This window comes from Ambystoma mexicanum, chromosome 7q (assembly GCF_040938575.1).
Source record: "Ambystoma mexicanum isolate Mex_15411 chromosome 7q, UKY_AmexF1_1, whole genome shotgun sequence".
Classification (NCBI taxonomy): Eukaryota; Metazoa; Chordata; class Amphibia; order Caudata; family Ambystomatidae; genus Ambystoma; species Ambystoma mexicanum.
Window position 1 is genome coordinate 667,546,426 of NC_090941.1, and position 19,835 is coordinate 667,566,260.

Here is a 19,835-nt window from a genome sequence, read left to right on the forward strand (position 1 = left end):
CACGACCCCCTTAGCCAATCAGTATCTTGTCCGCAGAGCCAACAGGGAAGTGTGACCGCGGAGCAGACAGATAGCAATAATTTGGCCGTGTAATATACACACAAGTTATGGTTACAGGTAAAAACGAAAAATCCCAGAAATTCAGCAGTTATGGTAAGCTAAGCAATCATAACACGCGATACCACTATGCACTGCAAAGGCTAACACAGATGACATCACAAATGTCATTGCCGACATCACATGTGTGGCTCCCTTTTTGTTCCGCGACATCTACACCAGATGCTTTTCTTCACTGACGGGAACTAAAACTTCAAAAAGGTACTACATTTGTTGGTCTTATCCTTCTCAGATGTTCTTACACTACTTTCCTTATGGTTCAGTCACATCATATGATACATATACATAGGGGAAGCAGCAAGCCTGAAAAGCAGCAATAATATTTGTGCATGAAGCTAATCAGTTAGTACTGCTATTTTTCTGCTTACTTTACTTTCCCTGTAGATGCTCATATATTTGTATGTGTTTTGGTCTCTATGTTGTGTATAGTTTTACAATTTTGTAGTAAGTGAGGCATTCTTAGCTACTTATTACATGTTTCACAGTACACAAAACTCTGAAACAAAAGCATTCATTCATCATTTTACTATCCAACATGGGAAGATTCAGAACATTGCACCTCTATGGGGAATGCTGCAGACAATGCCTACATTTCTACACGAGCTGGTAGAACTCTGCAATGCAATTGTGTTTATAGCAATGCATTGCGCCATGAACTATTTATCTCATGATAGTTCTTCCAATGATCTGATAGTTTTCTGCCAACATTACAATGACCATCCCGTGGAGGCTTTTCATGAAAGCTAAATACACACGTGATATCCGTGATGTCAGCTATGCCATTTGTGATTTCATATTTGTTGTCATGGGTGTTAGTCCTTGCAGTGCACAGTTGTATTGCGAGTTATAGTTGCTTAGTTTACCATAACTGGCGAATTTCTGGTTTTACCTGTAACCATAACGGCCCTGTAACAACATTTTTCCATTTAATTTCATGGGTTTTTACTAGTGCAACTTAACCATAACATCACGTTTTTTCACTGAATTTCATAGTTTAGCAGGATACCCATAGTCTGTAAAATGTACTGTACAACATACTGAACCCACTGGCACTATGTTCATGCGCACAGCAGTCGCAGACTACGTGTCTGGTTGCAACATCGGGTGGCATCCAACCTGCTCAGAAAGGCAGGGGCTCTGACATAGTGGTGCCATTCAGCAAACACAACGAGCATATACAAACAGCAGCATGTACTTTTTATTTATTTGAATTTATAAAGCGGGCCAGAGGCATCATGGCGCTGTTACAGCAAGTTACTTAGTACAGTAGGACAGGTAATACATAGGTAGTGAAGAAGTTGGTATCTGTTCAGTGACAGTGTAGAGAAAGTTCCAAGGGTTACAGTGGAACAGGGTGTAGAAAGTACATTTGTAAAAGGTGTTAGTTAAATAACAGTTTTTAGCAGTTTTCTGAACACAGATTCTTTGCTTCTTAACTTGAGAGGTAGTGCATTCCAAGCTATTGGGGCTAATACTTCAAAGCTGGTGCTGCCAGCTTTAGCTCTGTTGAACGCTGGGACCGATAGTAGGGAGCATTGGTCACGTTTAGGTCTGTGGGCTGTAGTCTGGTGTATTCTGTCTACTAGGTAGGCTGGGGCGGTCTTGGCGAGGCACTGGTGTATGATGGTGAGGGCTTTGAATGTTATGCGTTCTCTGATTGGGACCAATGGGCATCCTTTCTTGCCTGGGAGATGTGCTCTTGGGGATGCTGAGGGCGGCTCTGAGGGAGTTTTGTGCAATCGGTAGTCTGTTAATGTATTGGCAGAAGTGCCTATGAGAAGGATGTTACAGTAGGCAGGTTTTGCTCCAATTGTGGCTCTCGCAATGTTAAGGAGATTGCTTGTAGAGGGGTTTTACTGCATTTATAATTTTTGTGGTGAGGGCAGTGGCGGATGATATGGTGCTGACTTGCCTGTCCATGGTTAGGGTAGAGTCGAGGTAAACCCCAAGGGTTTTTACTGATGGGGAGGCTGTAATGGTAGTATTCTCAATAATGACTGAATTATACTTCACATTCAGTTTTTTTAGGGCTTCTTTGGGGCCTACTAGCAGGATTTCAGTTTTTTCCCCGTTTAAGCAGAGCCCACGGGCTGCCATCCAAGCCTGGATGTATGCATGTTCGCTGCAGGGTGTGGAGGTCTTGTTCGTAGTTTCCTGTTAAGGGGAGAAGAATGTGTGTCATCGGCATAGTTTGTGAAAGCTATGCCGAAGTCTTCTAGGTCTCTGAAAAGTGGGAGGGTAAAGAGGTTGTAAAGGGTGGGGGCTGTACAGGATCCTTGTGGTACTCGCATTCAATTGAAGTTGGAGAAGCTGAGACTTGGTCTGAAAAGACCAGCATAGCTCGGCCCTCTAAGGAGGAAGTGATCCAGGGGGTGGCCGCTTGGGAGAATTGGGTATTGTTAGCTAGATGTTTACAAAAGATTTTGTGGTCAACCAAGTCAAAGGCAGCAGAGAGATCCAGGAGTAGGAGGAGTGACTATTGACCTTGGTCCATGGCTTCTGGTAGTTGGTTCTTGAGGTCTAGTAGGGCTGATTCTGTGCCGTGATGAGGGCGGAAACCAGACTGCCTTTTTCCTAATATGTTGTGGGTTTCCAGGTACGACTATCTGTGTATAGGCAGCTCTGTCCAATATCTTTAGCAGAAATTGTACAGTGGTGATTGGACGGTGGTTGTTAGGAGAGTATGGGTCTAAGGTGGGTTTCTTTAATAGTGGTTGAACCCACGCTTCCTTAAGTGCTGATGGGACAGTGCAATTGGCGAAGGAGGCATTTCTGAAAGTGGTGACAAATGGGGCCAGGGCAGCTGCACAATCTTTAATTAGATTGGCTGGGCATATGTCTCCTTTACATAGCAAAGGTTTGATGCGTGACTTCAGGGATTGTTACTTCCCTGAATGAGAAGAGTGTAGGCTTGTGTGGAGGGTCTTGGACCATCTGGAGGGTTGAAGGCTCAGATGAGGGTGGAGTGATCTTGGGCAGTTTGTCGTATTAAGTCTTGATTTTGTTTAACATGGCGTGTTGGATGTTGTTGCACCAGGTTTAGTTTTTTTCTATAGGTTGTGTGGATGTGGGAGGGATGGACAGTTTTGTAAATGGCGAATAACTTGATTGGGAGTTGGCCTTCTGGATTCAGGAATTGTATGTGGCGGCTTTGGTCTTGGCGATGGCATGTTTATATTGTTTGGCGATTGTGGTGTATGTGTCTCTTGTGATGGTAGAAGGGTTTGTTTGCCATGCAGTTAGTGCTGCTCTTTTAGCAGTGCGCGTGTCCGAGAGTTCTTGTGTGAACCAAGAGTTCACATTTGGAATGTGCTTGGCTTTAATTCCAATGGCGCTATGGTGTCTAGTACCTTTTTTAGAGTGGTATTGTAGATCTCTACAAGTACTGTAGGATCGTTGGAATTTGGATGGGCAAGCACAGAAGTGTTGAGGAGGGGGATATTTCTTTCTGCAGTAAGTAGTTTCTTGGATCTAGCAATAGTGGCTGGTGCAGGTGAGTTTGGGTTGGCAGCAGTTGGAGGGTATGAAGTGCAGTAGATGGTGATTGGTGCATGGGGTATTGGAACTTTGCGCAGTTGTGATCCGCTAGCCAATCTAATATACGACCTTTGATGTGGGTGGGGTCATTGACTAGCTGAGAGAATCCTAAGAGAGCTTTAGAGTGCAGAGCCTTTGTCTTTGGGGTCTTTGTAGCCGAAGTTGAGGTTGCCTAGAAGGATGGCTCCTGTATTTGTTTTAAGATTAGCTCCTAGTGTATGGATGATGGATTGGAAGTCGGGTGTGGGGCTTGGGGGCCGATATACAGTGTGGAGTGTTATGGTGTCATTTGGAGATGGAGATATTTGTAAAGATAGCATGTCATAGTTGTCCGCTTAAGTAGTTTTTAGTTGCCTGGCGTTGAGGGATTCCCTAGTGATTATGGGCGACACCTCCCCCTTTACTGGAGGTTCTGTCTTGGCCTAGGATGATGTAGCCTGGTGGTAGGGTTTGGCAGATGGCAGGACCAGAATCTACGTGTAGCCAGGTCTCGATAATGGCTAGGAAGTCTAGGTTTAAGTTGGTGATGAGATCGTGGATCTCCATGGTGTGCGCTTGGATGGAGCATGCATTAATGAGTGCGCACAGGAGATGTGTTTTCTGATTTGTCCCTAGTTTTGTTTTAGGAGGGATGCTGGTGAGAGTGGCGAAGGGGGCGGGAGGTGGAGCCTCGGTGAGGATTTTTGTTGGGTCGCTTTTTCTGCTGCTGTCCGTGAGGGGCTCCCGCTGCGAGCCACAGGCCACATGTTGTGCTGTCTTCGTACCGGGCCTCTGGGTTAAGCAATGGCACAGTTCCGGGCTAATCAGCTTCAGGTCCACTCGTTTGCAGACAGCTCGGCTATGGTATACGCTTTCATTTACCCATATCACCCATTGTAATATCCAAACAGGAACTCTTCTTTCCTTCCGACAATTCTATGACTTTCTCCGCACTAACCCATCGCCTACATAATTGGTAAACATAAGCAGCACTAAATTTATTGTTGCAACCTAAACCAAGTGCACATTGCATGCATAAAACCAGGATGCCTGCCTCTTACCTTGCACACTTCACACAATGTTTCCCACACTAACCCATTTCCTACAACATTCGTAAAACTATCACAAAAGCAGCACTGAATGCATCTTGCCAACATAAAAGTACAGACAGTGAATGCATACAAACAGGATGTCTGCCACTTTCCTTGCACACTTCAACCATAGGTTTCTGCACGTCTGTACAAATACACCTTCTGCCACAGTTTTTGCCTACACACCACACCCAGAAACCTTATTGCGCTATGCCTTCGTCTCCACAGTCCCATTTCCATGACTTGCCATCCTAAAAAGGCCCGATTGTGGCACGTGTAATCCGGAAACTACCACAGAGTCTGCAGAATTATCGTGCTACGAATGGGGGTGGGGGAAGAGACTTTTGAAGCAGGGTAGGGGATTTTGTTTTTAGTGGTGGCTTTGAAATATTCTTTTTACGTGCTTGCAAAGACCCTTTTGTTTTTTCTCTTTATAGGACTTCTGGTCAACGCTTCTTGCAGTGTAAAACAAAATAGCATTGCCAATGGTAGGCAAAGAAATGCTGTTGGCATGTAAACAGTGCATATGTTGTGAAATCATGATCTCATAGTGGGTGGAGAACATCCCATCAGTGCACATAAATGCACACATGTTTAAGACACCTTCCAACCTCTGGCTGGGGATAAATTACACCGGCATGGTCCCATACTCCTCTTGGTATGTATGAGAAAACCACCTTGGCAGTGGGAAAAATCTGCATCACTGCATTCATTAACTTCTTCAGATGACGAAGCAAACGTCCACACGACATGCAACCCAAATGTAGACCCCCCGTAATGCACCACGACAACTTCAACAGTAGTGACAGAGGCCACATCTCTGCAAACGTGAACCATACCACCAAAACTGCACCCCGGCTGCCCCACAAAGGCTGCACTCCTTCCAACCCCAAATTAGTAGGAATGCCTCTTTGCACGGCATACCTGTGCAGATCTTGCACGAAGGCATCACCCATAATCAGCACGGTGTCTTTCCATCTTTGCTAACCTCACTACACAGCGTATTGGAGAAAAAAAAAACCTTTCCCGTGACCCACACCCTAAACACCTGCTTGGATAATCCCCAGTTCCATTTCTATGCTGCGAAGCGCTGGATGTGGCATGTGCACTTTCCCAGCTACAGCAAAGGCCGTACCCCAGTAAGGGAGAGTTCTTCCCTTTCCACTGTGCTTTTTGCAGCACTCCCTCAGTTGGTACTGAGGAATATTCACACACGCATGCACCAAATCACATCCAAGACCTCTACACCCTACCCACTTCCATTCACATGCATTGTATTACTGCTAACCAAACCACAAAATCTTCACAGCAGTGGCCGTGCTACCAGCACTCTATCAAGTGCACAAAACCAATACTGCATAGTGCATTACAGTACTCCGCACTCTGCACAATGGACACTACCCAAGCAGATAAAATATGAGTTCAACCCTATCCACACAGTACTTCAACACTGCACCCAGTGTGCACACACACCGTAGGACTTCACTCCATTAGCTGCAGCCATGGACTAAACACTGTAGGATGTGCCAACAATCACCACACCCATGGAACCAAAAATGTATGCAATGCCGACGAACCACACACAAGGCAACAATGTCAAACCTACTTGCAACCAGGACACAGTTGTCAGTGCAAGGCCTCCACCATAGCACACGCTATGTTACAATGCTCATGTCATGTGTAACTCAACCCTTCTGCAATTTAGCTGCCATCAGTCACCACGGTGAGAGGTCGCTGCACAAGCCATCGTCCCATAACAAAGGCTGCCTGCATTCACCACACATGGCAGTTGCCTGTGGAGGGACCAGCAAATCGGCGCAGTACGCATGGATACTGCAGAGACCGCCGTCTTCTTCCACCTAATGACATCTGAGATGAACCACTTCACTTCTTCCCAACATCACATGGCGTAAAGTATGTTTGCCAGGCCCTTTCGGCGCTGCACTATCCTCCGATACACAATGGTAGTTTACCCAAACATATTGACGCAAAGCACGCTTCCCTCCAGCCAACCACCGGCCGCGTCCAATGTACACTGACATCACGCCGTACTGCAAGCCAGACACTTTTGTCCATGGAGCGAAATGGGTCCACGGAGCAGAGCCAGATAGCACTTTTTAGATGTACATTTCAGTTCTTTGCAACAAAAGTACTAGTCGGATTTCCACCAAACACAAAAGCACGCTTTTGGAACCAAGCCCGTTTCTGCCGCAAATTTGGTTACAATCTGTCCAACCATTTGGGCTGTAGCTATGCGCAAGGTTTTTGCCCATTCAGTCTAAGGGAAGAAATGAAAAAAAAATTTGAACCCCCACCCCCTCGCACCCCTCCACGAAACCTCACTGGCAAAGTTTAATCCGATTTCTTCCATGGCGAGCAAAGTTATAATCTGCCGAAAAAGAGGTCTTCCTATGGTTTAGCAACTTAACCATTACTACACGCCCCCTACCACGGGCCGTGTAATATAAATACGGCCACAAAAAATAGGAAAAGGGCATGTAGAATCTTGTGCCCTGCCTTTCATCTTCACAGCTCCACGGGACCATCAGTGCATGTAGTACCACAAAGAAACTACTGTAACGGCCTGATTGGAAGAAGTAAACATGCATCTTTTAATGTGCATGAATAACTAGGTGCAAAGAAAGACATTTGTTTTTTCACTTGCTTATATTTTACACTCATTGGGAATTGGACTTCCATTGTTACTCCATCAGTTTATCCCAACTTAAATAGGTTGTAAAATACTCCCACTTTCAAATATAACCTGTAGAACTGCATAGGAGGAGCAACAAATAAATGCCTGCCTCACAGATCACGATTGTCATGCTTAGATCAAATGACCTTCCATAGCACAAGCTGTGGAGCTGCAACATGTGGCTGTGGAAGTTTTGGACTGCAACTCCCTTCTGTCCTACCCAGCATAAATCACAGGAGTCCGTCCACAACATTGAGAGCCGCAAGTTGCAGACTTCATGCAAGCTCCGACTAATATTTTGCTCATGCCTTCGTATTGATGCGTTTGGATTATGGACCCACCCCACGGTCACAGTTACCCACTCCAAAGGACGCATTTTAGACAGGGTAGCGGACCACAACTGTGGAGCAGACATCAGCTCCAACACTCACTGCCCCTGGACAGACTACCACCTTATTAATTTCTCCATCCCAACCATTACCAAAACCGCCAAACCTAACACGCCCTCCCCACCAGCATTAGCTATATGCTCACGTAACCTTAACAGAGACAGGATCCTTCTGTTTCTAGAGGTTCCGGCCCTCAAGCCTCTGTTCAACAACCCCCTTGTGCTGGTAGAACTCAACACCACAATCAAATCAGCGGTAGACGCCATTGCCCCACTAGAGAGAAAGAAAGCAAAAGGGACGAATCATGCAAATTCTTGGTTCACAACAGATCTCCAAGAACTTTGCCCCTATAATCTCATTGCGCTCACCAAATGGCAAGCCGATCCACAGAAATCCATGTTAGAGGGCTACAAAATGCTTACCTCCCAATACAAAAAAAGCCACCACTCTAGCCAAAGCAGCAGCCTAGAACACCAAAATTTCAAATGCCAAAACGGAATCAAACGGGTTACCATATTCAAGGAAATGGCCTCTCCAGCCACTAGCACTCAAACTCGTGAAAGACGAAACTTGGTGCTCGAGCGTCCAGACAGCAAGGATCAAAATAGATCTCCTGCAGGCAAACAAAATCCCACTATAATGCCCTGCCCAAAGCCAACTCGCCCACCTCACCAGTAACAAGCCCCAACAAAGATAAAACGCTCTTCTCCTTCAGAGAAATAACAGAGACCCAAGTATTAGCCATCATTAAACAAATCAAACCTTCAAATTGCAAGGGTGATGTCTGCCCGGCCAATCTTATAAAGACTGCAGACTCTAGCTCCACTTCTAACAGCCTTCAATGAATGCCTTGTTCGCCTCTGGCATCGTCCCTACCTGCAAGAGGCTTGGGTTCGCCCACTTCTGAAAAAACCTTCCTTGGACCCAGAATCACCCAACAAATACAGACCCATCACCACTGTTCCATTCCTGTTAATTCTAGACAACGCTGCCGATTTACAAATCCAACATACTTGGAAAGAGGCAATCAGGCTTCCATTCAGGCCAAGGCAAATCAATCAGGCTTTTGCCCAGGCCCAGGAACAGACGGCCTTACTGGATCCGTTAGGGGAAATAATGGACAAAAGGCAAGCCTGCATTGCTCCTTCTCCTCGATTTGTCCCCAGCATTTGATCGACCACAAGACTCTGCAACTCAGGAATGCATCCCAATTTTCCCCTGAAGCCACATCCTGGATCACCTTCCTTGAAGGGAGACTCATGAGAGTGTTCTCAGACCAAGCCTGCGCTGCACCAAGGACCATCCACTGCAGAGTCCCAGATGGCTCCTGCACCTCGCCCACATTGTACAATATTTTCACTGTACCACTTCAATGACCTGGACAATTGTGGCATAGCATACACAAACTATGCGGAGGACACAAATCCTCCTCCCTCTCACTGGCTCCTACAAACAGGACACAGCTACACTGTAAAACATATGCCTCCATCCAGTCCTGGATGGCGGCTAAGGGACTGTCTCAAAAGGTACAAAACAGAAATCCTCCTGGTAAGCCCCAAGGAAATGCTCAACAAGCTTGACACTCAATACAGTTCCTTCAACATAGAGAACATCCAAATCACTGCCTCACCAGCAATCAAAACCTTGGGGGTTTACATGGACTCCTCGCTCTCCATGACGAGCCAATTTAGCGACCTTGCATCTTCGGCAGCACTCCCTACCAAAATCAATGCAGTCAAACCTTACCCATCTGCCAAAAATTGCCTCTCCATACCCAGAGCTTCTATTGGGGACAAATTGGATTATTCTAAAGTCCTGTTTGTGGGCACTTCAGCCAAAAACCTCAAATCATTCAATATAATGCCCTCGGCTGCGTTAAGCATTCCCAAAAGGGAACATATCTCCCAGGCAAGACGGGATGCCCACAGGCTCCCATTCAAAGAGTGCATACTTTAAGACCCTAGCAATTACACACAAGTGCCCATCACTCACAGCACCTCCATACCCATCAGGGAATTAGTCTGAGCCACCCCTTATAGACCTAAGCGATCAAACCACTCCAATAAGCTCAACCTCTCTACCTTCAAAAGAGCCAAAGCTGGAGGCCCGAGCTTCCCATTTGTAGCATCAAATAACTGGAATGCCCTGCCCACAACACTAAGGAATTAAACCTCCCACACAGCATTCCACAAATCTCAAAACCAAGCTCTTCAACTAGGTCCCCCCCGCTAAACTAAACACAGCGAGCTTCATCTGGTTCCCATGGGACCTTAAGGATTAAAGCTGCACATCTAAAGGTCATTGCAAATGTGTACTTGTATTTTCACACTGTACCCAATAACACCCACAGCTTGTCATGTTTTCTCACCTGTGACCAAGTAAGCCTTATTGTAACAGCGCAACAGTGCCCCAGGGCCGTCTTGTGCGCTTTATAACAAAAAAACATGTTTGAGCTTTAGAGCTACTCATTCAAAGCAGTATGGCCTTCAAAGGACGTGGAAACATCTCGAACTCCTGTGTTTTTGGGATTGTGACACAATTTGCCGCAAGATTTTCATTTTGGGATGCTCTCATGTGGAGGGGCTCCTTACACAGCCCTCCATTTCTTACTCAAGCAGCAATTGTTACTAGCCAATGGTTAGTGAAGAGTCCAAAGAGCGAAGTATGATCCTATGACAATCACAGGATTTTGGCTCAGTGACTTGTAAAATCACTTTATTAGGTCCTGCAAAGCCCTGGAGCAGCCGTCCCGACATGCAACTGCATACCATGTAATCCTCAAGGTTTTACTTTAAGACTGATCTACTGTGGCCTAATATATACAAAGAGTGCACTACCAACCCCAACTTCTCTGGACAATTCAACTGCAATGTATAAACTAATGGCATGCATACAAAACTCTACCATTAGTACATCATTTTCAATTTAGCAAGAAATTGAGATTCTGGCACCTTGGAATGCTCACTTCTTGTGTTTATGCCAGCCTTTATGACGCAAGCACAAGCTGCACCACCATCCGGCCCTTAATCTGAAAATCAGAGGTATTTAACACCAAAAAGTGCGCGCATTAAGTTTTTTTACAAAATAGGTTTTCCATAATCACGATTTCCAACATTTGCTATCTGCAGAAAAGTAGACATGCCCTTTGTGCCTGTGTACTAACATTTAGCAGTTAACTAGGGCAGGAAGTAGGGATTTTCCCCAGAGCGCACTCAGTTTGCTGTGGGAGTAGGAAGCAGATATTCTAGCACCACTAAACGTATACCCACTTTCCTATGGTCTTAAATTCTCATGTCCACTCGATTCGTCATATGGGTCCATCGGGCAGTGGGCATATGCCTGTGGAGGTATGGCTGGAAGGAGGAGCCGTGTCTTGGTAGATTGGGCCATAGCTGTGGCTGTAAAAGTGGATTTTGGATCCATGGATGTCGACAGGGGCCAGTGCCATGCTGGCAGGAACTGGAAGTGAACTACTGGTGACGGCTGTGGGATATTTTCTGCCAACTACAAAAGAAACTATTTAGCAGACATGCCTAAAAAGTGCCAAACCTGGATGGGCTGCCACATCAAAATGCTGTTTACAGAGGAATGCAAATTAAAGTGCAGACACACTGTCTTGGAAAAATGACGTTTGCACCCAGGATTGAAAGGCACTGTATACCAGTGAAACTCAGGGCCCGTGCCAGTTTAATGTATAATCGAACAATGGACATTGATGGAAAGATGCAATGATATAAAAAAATAAAAAAGGAATGCCTCATATGTGACGCAAGTGCAACATTGACAAACACCAGTTTGGCTGTCTTTAGCCGAAAAGGACATTTTCCAAGGACATTTGCGGCCCCATGACTGCATACCTTCCCCAGTTATCTGAAAATCTTTGAAGTTTCTGCATAGCCAAGTTGTGCTGGACTAATGCATTTATGAGGTTAGCAGATGACCCTCATAGATCAACAGACGACCCATTAATGCAAGGAAAGCTTAAAATACATACATTTAAAATTCAATCCATGGTGTAATCAGGACTTGAACAATGTTAGACCCTGCTAAATGGAGGGTGAATTATACCATCTGGACAGGAAGAGAAAGTCACTCCTGCAGGCCTATTTCACAAGAAATGCTAAATTGCATGCATGGCTCAAAGGTGCAGTTCGAAGAAACAAAACTTAATGTGAACATAGAAGGGATAGTGTGTGATAAATGGGTTACATAGAAGATCATACTTGGTCCATCAACTTTGGAAGCGTGACCGCTATTGTCAGAAAGCTCATCACAAGGCCTTTCCATTGAACCTGCAACCTTGTGCAAACATGGTGTTCCATCAAATCCAGCATGAGTCTAACGTAACCATATACACATTTTTATATGCGTAAAGTTAACGTTTGTCATGTAGGAGTCTAGGTGCCAAACTGACATGTGTAAAAATGTAAATTCAAAATGGTAGACCGAGCAGTACCATAAATTCACCTTAAACTCCCAAAGCCTATCCAAAGAGAGGAGGATAGGCCTTGGGGGGGGGGGGGGGGGGGGGGGAAGAGACATTTCTGGCAAGAGGCTACTCCAAAACAATTCTGAAGAAAGCTCAAGAAAAAACTACTTCCAGACCAAGAATTGAACTACTGCAGAATAAAACCAAATCAATGCACAACTTTTGCCACTCAAAAATTAAGGTGCATCACAACATACAACTCCGAAAGCAAAGTGCTCAGAAATATTCTATCCAGGCACTGGCATTTAGACCCAGATCTTCAACCATTTTTGGATGACCAACCTAAAATCACTTTCAGAAAAGCTAAGAATGTAAAAGATAGTGAGTCCATCACACTTTGTACAACAAGCAAAACAAAAAGGGCTCTCAACTTTGGAGTGGAAACACATTAAAAGGCAATTTCAAATGTGGACCATGTACAATGTGCCAGTATTCTACAAATGGGCTTACTCAAATTCAAATGCCCAACGGCCACATTCATCTCATAAAAGGCTTCATTAATTGTAAAAACAAATTTGTTGTATACGTACTGAAATGTAATGTATGTGGGCAGCACCATCCGCATGTTAAAAACCAGAATTGGAGCATTTAAGACACATCATAAATAAAGACATGAGATTCCCACTTGGTCTTTGGTCTACATTTTCCACAGAGCATTCAGTAACTCATATGGACAAAATCAAATTCTTCCACTTTTTGCAGGCCGAACTGTTGAGTAGCGGAGGAGATAACGAGAAAAGACTGAGGCAAAGAGGCCTTCTGGATTTGCTCTTTAGACTGCTGCCACACGGGTCAAAGCTCGGATTCAGAACTAGGACACTTTTTGTAATATCTTTTGTAATAATCTTTTGCAAAAAAATACTTCTGTAAATCTCAGAATGGATGTTACTGTAAATGTCAATAACGGCTGTGTTATTCATAAGCAATAAGCTAGCACATTAATAACTCACTAACAAAAGGCTGTTAAGAACGAGAAGCCACACTAGATATATTTATTCATATAAGAACTCATCATCACTGTTCTTTTTAATTACGTACTATCTCCTAATTTAAAATGATGCATTCTCATAATTTGGTTCGGACTAACCGATTAACATCCAATCCACGTTTAAGTTTGTTGTATTTAATACAAATTTGCAACAATGTTCTAATAAGTCATTACACTCTTAATAGAAAATCACAAATCGTAATAGAAACTTAATCACAAATCATAACAGCCTGATCCAAAATGGCGTCTCGCAATGCACGCATTAAACGTACTGAACGCCAATAGGTAACCCGTAGTATAAAATGGTGGACATTTTAATGTCAAGTTTAGTTTAATTCAGAAAACGAAGAACGCTGACCCTAAGTATAGACGCTCGTACAGATTACTTAAAGGTAAGAAAGGGATTATTTTCAAACAGGTCACAATTGCTGTCATAGAATTAGTATAACTGGGACATAGATGAGTTCGTAAACTAACAATATCCTGTTCTCTTCAGATCACTGCGCGATCACACGCAATGTAAAAACGAAACTATAAGCAACGCTGACTGCAAACCCTTACAATTTGGATAGAAACGAAGGGGCATTACTAAAATTTCTACTCATTGACCTATACAGATATCATTTAAGGTGAGAATGACTATAGCTACCTAAATATCCGTTCCATTTTTTGCAATGCACTTTCATTACCTAAACATTCCGTTCTATTTCTGTAAAGCAATTGAAAATATTAGAGCGTACTTTGAAAACAATGCGCATTTACTAAATTTACCAAATAACAGAATGTGTGAAATCAAACTGCCTTGTTCTCGCTGTGTACAATAGCCATTATTCAGAAAACAAAACTATCAATGTCTTTACGTGAACTTTTGTACAAACATTTTGCAACTGCTAATATTTTATTTTGGTTAACTTTTCAACAGATAATTGTGCAGTGTATGAAAACAATACATTGGATTCAAATCCAAGTGTGTAAAATGGATGAGCTGAGGAGCCACACTGAGCACTCCATCAGCTGCTTTTTCCAGCTGAGGGAGTGCTCCTGGGCTGGCTGAACTGTCAATGGGAAACACTGTTTGCCTTTGACAGTTTGTTTCCCCAGCCGCACATGATCACTAAGCCATGCAACGCGGGGGGTGGTTTGCTTCACCAGCCTTGCCTAGTTCATTGGAAATGCTGGCTGGGGCACTGCATGTATGTGCGAGGGGGTGCTCCTGCGCCTCCTTGCACATATGGGAAGAACAACCTGGAGCAGTGCATTTTAGCAACCATGCCCAGGCCCCTGCAGAAGGTACGTTTATGGCGATTTATTTTTTATTTATATGTGTATATGCTTGTGTTATGGGGCTGTGGTGGGAGCAGCACTGGGATAGGGGTGGGAAGAGCCCAGGGTCTGTACTGGGAGTAGGGTGTGGTGATGGCATGCAAAAGTTCATAGCGATTTCTACATACTGTCCATATGCGACTTTTGGGGGGCCCGGCCTGCCCAAACTTTGCTCAGGGGGGGGACGAGGCCAAGAAAGTTTGATGACCACTGGCTTGGGATGATGCACAATGAAGTGCAACAAGATGAAACGATTACTAGGCAAATCCCATACCTGCTCATCAGTATTGCCAACTCTGCATGCCCATTGCTGAAAATACCTGCCTACGTCAATATTGCAGATCCCTTGCCTACTATTTGGCACCAGGTCAGCATTACAATTACTGCAAAGTGTCACTATGTCCAAGCCACTTCCGAGAGTCTTGCTAGTGAATGGACTTTAGAATCTGAAGATAAAGGTTCAATTTTTGTTTAATGGCAAAAGCCCCTTAAAGCAGTTGACTCCCTCCATGCTTGGTTTGAAAGTGGGAATTTCACAGGGATAGGTTGTTTGTAGGAACTTTGGTGGAGGTTTCCAGGACCACCACCTGAGGTTAAAACCTTAATGTGCCCCTCACCCCCACTTGAGGAATTGCAGGAACAAAAGCAAGCCTTCCCCCCCAGGCACAGATCTGGACCATGCTTATTTAATCAATTGGGGGCTACCATTTCATCCTAGACAATTAAGTCAAGTAAAGATTACCACATATGGCTTTCCTTGATTGCTATGCTTCCGCTCGATGTGTTTTCTCAAATTGGCATTTGTAGTAAATGCTTCTTTACAGTCACCTTCAGAACACCTACAAAATGAAAGGAAACAAAACAGAAGTCTCATGTCAAATAATCTTCAGGTGGAAATGATTGCAATCCACAATACATTTTATTCCTATAAATAACTAATATCACAATGGGAAATGTGCTATAGAGTGGAACAATGTACGAAATATTAGTCAGTGTGAACAAGCAGTTCACCACTAAACAATTAATGGGAAAAATGTGAAAGAATGGTACGGGGCACTTTTTGGCATCTACCAAGATTCAAGTGAGTCTGCATTAATTTTACAAAATTACACAGTTTATGGATGGAATAATAATGAATACTCATGGAGTCAATTCCAAACCTAAAATTAACTGAATATTTTACGCCCTATTTTTATATTTTTTAAGGTCTGGGTAAGATCCCACTCCCTACGGGGCCTTTAGCTTCATTATCCTTGTCATAAGTCACACAGATGCAAGTGTCTAAATTAGGTAGTAATAGAGAAACTCCCTCTGTATGCACTATTGGTACCACGGACCTAAACATTGCTCATTGGCAGCTTACCAGAGAAAACTCCTTCACTACAATAATTGTGGCCCCAGTTACTTGCATCCTCATTAGAGATTTGCTGCAACACCAGTTACCTCTCTGCCACCTGGATCATGCGTGCAAGTCATTTTGAGGAGACTGTTGGACAGTAATTATGGCACTGGACTAACCGATGGTACCAGTCGCTACTTGGCTCAGCATTTAGGTCATCAGTCCAGTAAAATCAGCTGCAATGACATATCTAGCCTAGGCATTGGTGGCAATGTTACCTCATTGAGAAAGGAATGACCCTGTCAGAAATCGCCCTCATGTGTAGGTTTAAGCACACAACCATTTGAACACTGAACTCCAAGGAGCTCAAATATGATCAAAACAGTCAAATGATGCTGAAGGAGGGCTGCAGGGGGAGGGATGTAGGTAGCAACAACCCTCAAGGTGTCACAGAAGCACGGACCACAGGACAACCTCCATACATTGCACCCTGAAATCAAATTTCTGCTCAGTTTATCTATGCAACATGTGCTGCCTCCAGATTCCGCATTCTACCCTCATTATTCATTGCACATAAGCTCCCTAGCACAGCACTGGAAACAGAGAACTTAAATGTGCCCTCAAAAAGGCATACAAGAATCACAGAATGTGCATACACGCAACTGGGTAATCTCAAAGTATGTGCAGAAATTCCTAGAAACCACCAGACAACTCTAGACAATGGATTATATCAACCACACAAGGTCATCTGGTGAGGAACCTATATACATTTTTTTTTTACTCTACACAGTTCCTTAATAGTGATATTAGTGTTTAAAGAAAAGTTCACAGGGATTTCATTAAGCAACAGTGTTGAAATGCTTCGAGGAATGCATCTTCAGAGTGATCAGGACAAAACAATTTTGACGTAACTGCACAGGATATATAGGCCACATCAAGGTCAAAATCCAAACTACAGTCCAAACACTTGCAGATCTATTACAAACACTCGCAAATTTATGAAAACCTGCTAGCAATCTTGATGTTTGAGGTTTACATAAGTTGTTAGACCACATATCCAATGTTATTCAAAAGAGTAGTGCTCCAAGGCTGCGAGTGGTGTCCTACTCTGATAGTACAACTCTGTGTCCAACTCTGTATACAAGCTAAAATGTGTCATTCCTACAGGCATTGGAGGAAATCTACAGACTAGTGTGTGTGTGGAAAAAGCTGCAAAAGGATAGAGAAACATGTAAAAAGTGTGGAGAGTACACTGACCCAAATTAAACATGCATCCAACATGAGAGAAATAGCTTTATTCAAAAGAAACCAGATCCTCTATAATTGGGAGACGCTCATGGGGGACCTCGCTCAATAAATCAGAGGAACACCGTTTGTGATCACCAGAAAAATGTGTTAATGAGCCTATGGTCGGGAATATGTGTATCAGGTACAGAGTGTGACATTACAGAGCAGAGTTGAGTACAAATAAGGAGTATTTTATACAGATCCCTCAGTAGATGACCTGGTGTGGGTGATGTCACAGAATTATTGGCCAGCCCCATTGATCTCAAACATCACCTCTGTAACATGCAGTTGTGCTTGGACATCAACTTATCAAAATAGCCCAAGTACTTTTAGGTCTGCAGTCCCAAATTCACACACAATTAGTCTTCCCCTTTACAAACAGGAGCAGCACCCAGGAGATGTCAAAAATTAGAAGACTTGAACAGAGTAGGTGAAATTGGAGTCTGAGCCTCTCCCCAAAAAATAAAAACAGTTACCTACAGGCACGGGTCGCATGACTAGTGGATACATTTCCAATCCCCTGGTCATTGCCCGTTAGTTGCTTTGCTCCCATTTGAAACACGCACCACACCCTTGGAGTGCCCAGAGGCTTGGCTCTAGGATATGGTGGGATTCTGGCTCCTCACCACCCACCTGCCTCATGCACAATCTAAACCATTGTGGCCTTTATTGAAAGTTCATGATCATGTAAACGTGCAACAACCGAATTAACTGGTATTTCGCTGATTCCTTTGAGGAGTTCTGTATATTGTGATTTTCAAACTTGGCTAGTAGCCACTTAATTTGCACACCAATGAATGAAAACTATAATTGTTACATCATGAAAGGTGATTTGCCAATTGATGTAAATAAATTTACTGAAAAATTAATGTAAACTTACTGAAAAATAATGTTATAAAGTAAAATGATGACTGATTAAGAACCAACATTGGTTGCCAATTTGTAACGTATTATACATTCGAAATATTTGGTTTATAGTACTAGAGCATTCAATGTGGCAAGGTGCAATGTTTTTGAGCACCAGTTTACACACAAAGGTACAAAAGGATTTTTCTTCCATAGTTATCCCAATAAAAACACTCTTGCTGTGAGATCGTGATATTGTAAATAGTGACAATATGAACAGTTTATTGAGAAGCCATCCTCAACACAGGTAGATCCTTCCCAGTGGTGACAAACTGTTTAACAGATTTTCTTTAGCCGCATCTCCGACACATGCCCCTGGGATCCCTCTCCCCTGAGCCAATAGTGAGCCAAGAACCAGGCCGGTGTACTGGAAATATATTGGCATTTAATTAAATTAAAAGTAATAGAAATTAGCACAAAAATATCAAAAACACCACTTTATCCGTGGCACAACACAATCAACTTCTCTCAGCACAAATGCATCTCAATAGTGAGCTATGAACACAATCTTACTGTTTTTTTCCAATTTACCTTCACAAAATAATTAATTACACTGATCAATAATATAATTTCACCCAAACTTTTGGTTTGAAACCCCTACCCCCCCCCTTGCTTTGGTCTATGTTGGGAAGTCCGAAAGAATAATCAGAATGCTTTGGGGAATTTTGGATTGCAGACCCCCTTACTTAAAGGGCTGTGTTGGAGAAGCTGGATAAAAGGTTGGACTGAAACATCCTCTTTAAGGAAGTCAGGGTCAGCTGGACAAGGATTACCCAATTAAATTATTGGCTATAGTTTTCAGCACACTGGGAAGTGAGCTTTGTTAATTTTAACAAAATTCATCCCATAGTGTTCTGCTAAATGGGGAATGAATTAAAATAATTTTTGGTTAAAGGCTAAGGATCTACACAGTTTTGCCCCTCCCACTCAAGCAGACTTCCCCTCCCCCCTCCCCCCCTCAACCCCCTCTGGTTTTCCAGGGGCTTAGTTCCCTTTACATAGCAAGTCTGGTTAAGGTTCAGGAAGGCCAACCATCTCAGGACACTTTGGAAAGATAGGGCAGGGGTCTGGTCAACACTCTCCAAGATAGCCTCCCGCTCTCACAGACCCAGTCAGCTGAGGCCTTCCTAGAAATGGGCAGCTCCACCCAGATGCACTCTAAGCAATCTCATCTGGTGTCTCCTTACAGCTGTCAGATGATACGTTTCAGCAGCCTTCCTGATGGTCTGTTTCTTCTCTGTCCTCCTGTCTCCATGTTTATTTGTGCATCTTCTGTCCTAGTGCAGTCCCCCATATACCAGCAACCGTGACATCACACCAATTTCACAATCTTGGGGAGGTACCCTGCAAAAATTCCTGCCACTAGGATTGGATAGTTACCCTCTCTCCTCCCAACCCAGCCTCCAAGTCAGGATTGGTTTAGGGGTCTGGAGCACCATATGGCAATTCCCATTTGTAATCGCCCCTTTGTTCGCTTTTCTTTCAAAAACAAGTTATGTATTACAACTCATTTTTTACTAGCAACTGCCATTTCTGTTTTAGCTGATCATGCAGAATTAGATGCCGTTTCCATAAAAGCCTACACAATTTAATTTGCCACCTGCTCACCAACTCCCACATTTAGAACATGTTCAGATCAGCCAGAAACGTAGTCTAACTGGCCATTACAGTTCCCAGAGTCACAGGTAGATGCAT

The 19,835-nt window shown here is 43.7% G+C and overlaps 1 protein-coding gene across 1 annotated transcript in view; it reads right to left on the reverse strand.

The window, feature by feature from the left end:
- GTF3A (general transcription factor IIIA) overlaps positions 1–19,835 on the reverse strand; it is a 152,452-nt gene that overhangs the window by 94,631 nt on the left and 37,986 nt on the right. Inside the window, exon 3 of the mRNA XM_069639704.1 lies at positions 15,351–15,447. Within this exon, the coding sequence (XP_069495805.1) occupies positions 15,351–15,447 (97 nt within the window). The remainder of the gene's footprint in view (positions 1–15,350; positions 15,448–19,835) is intronic.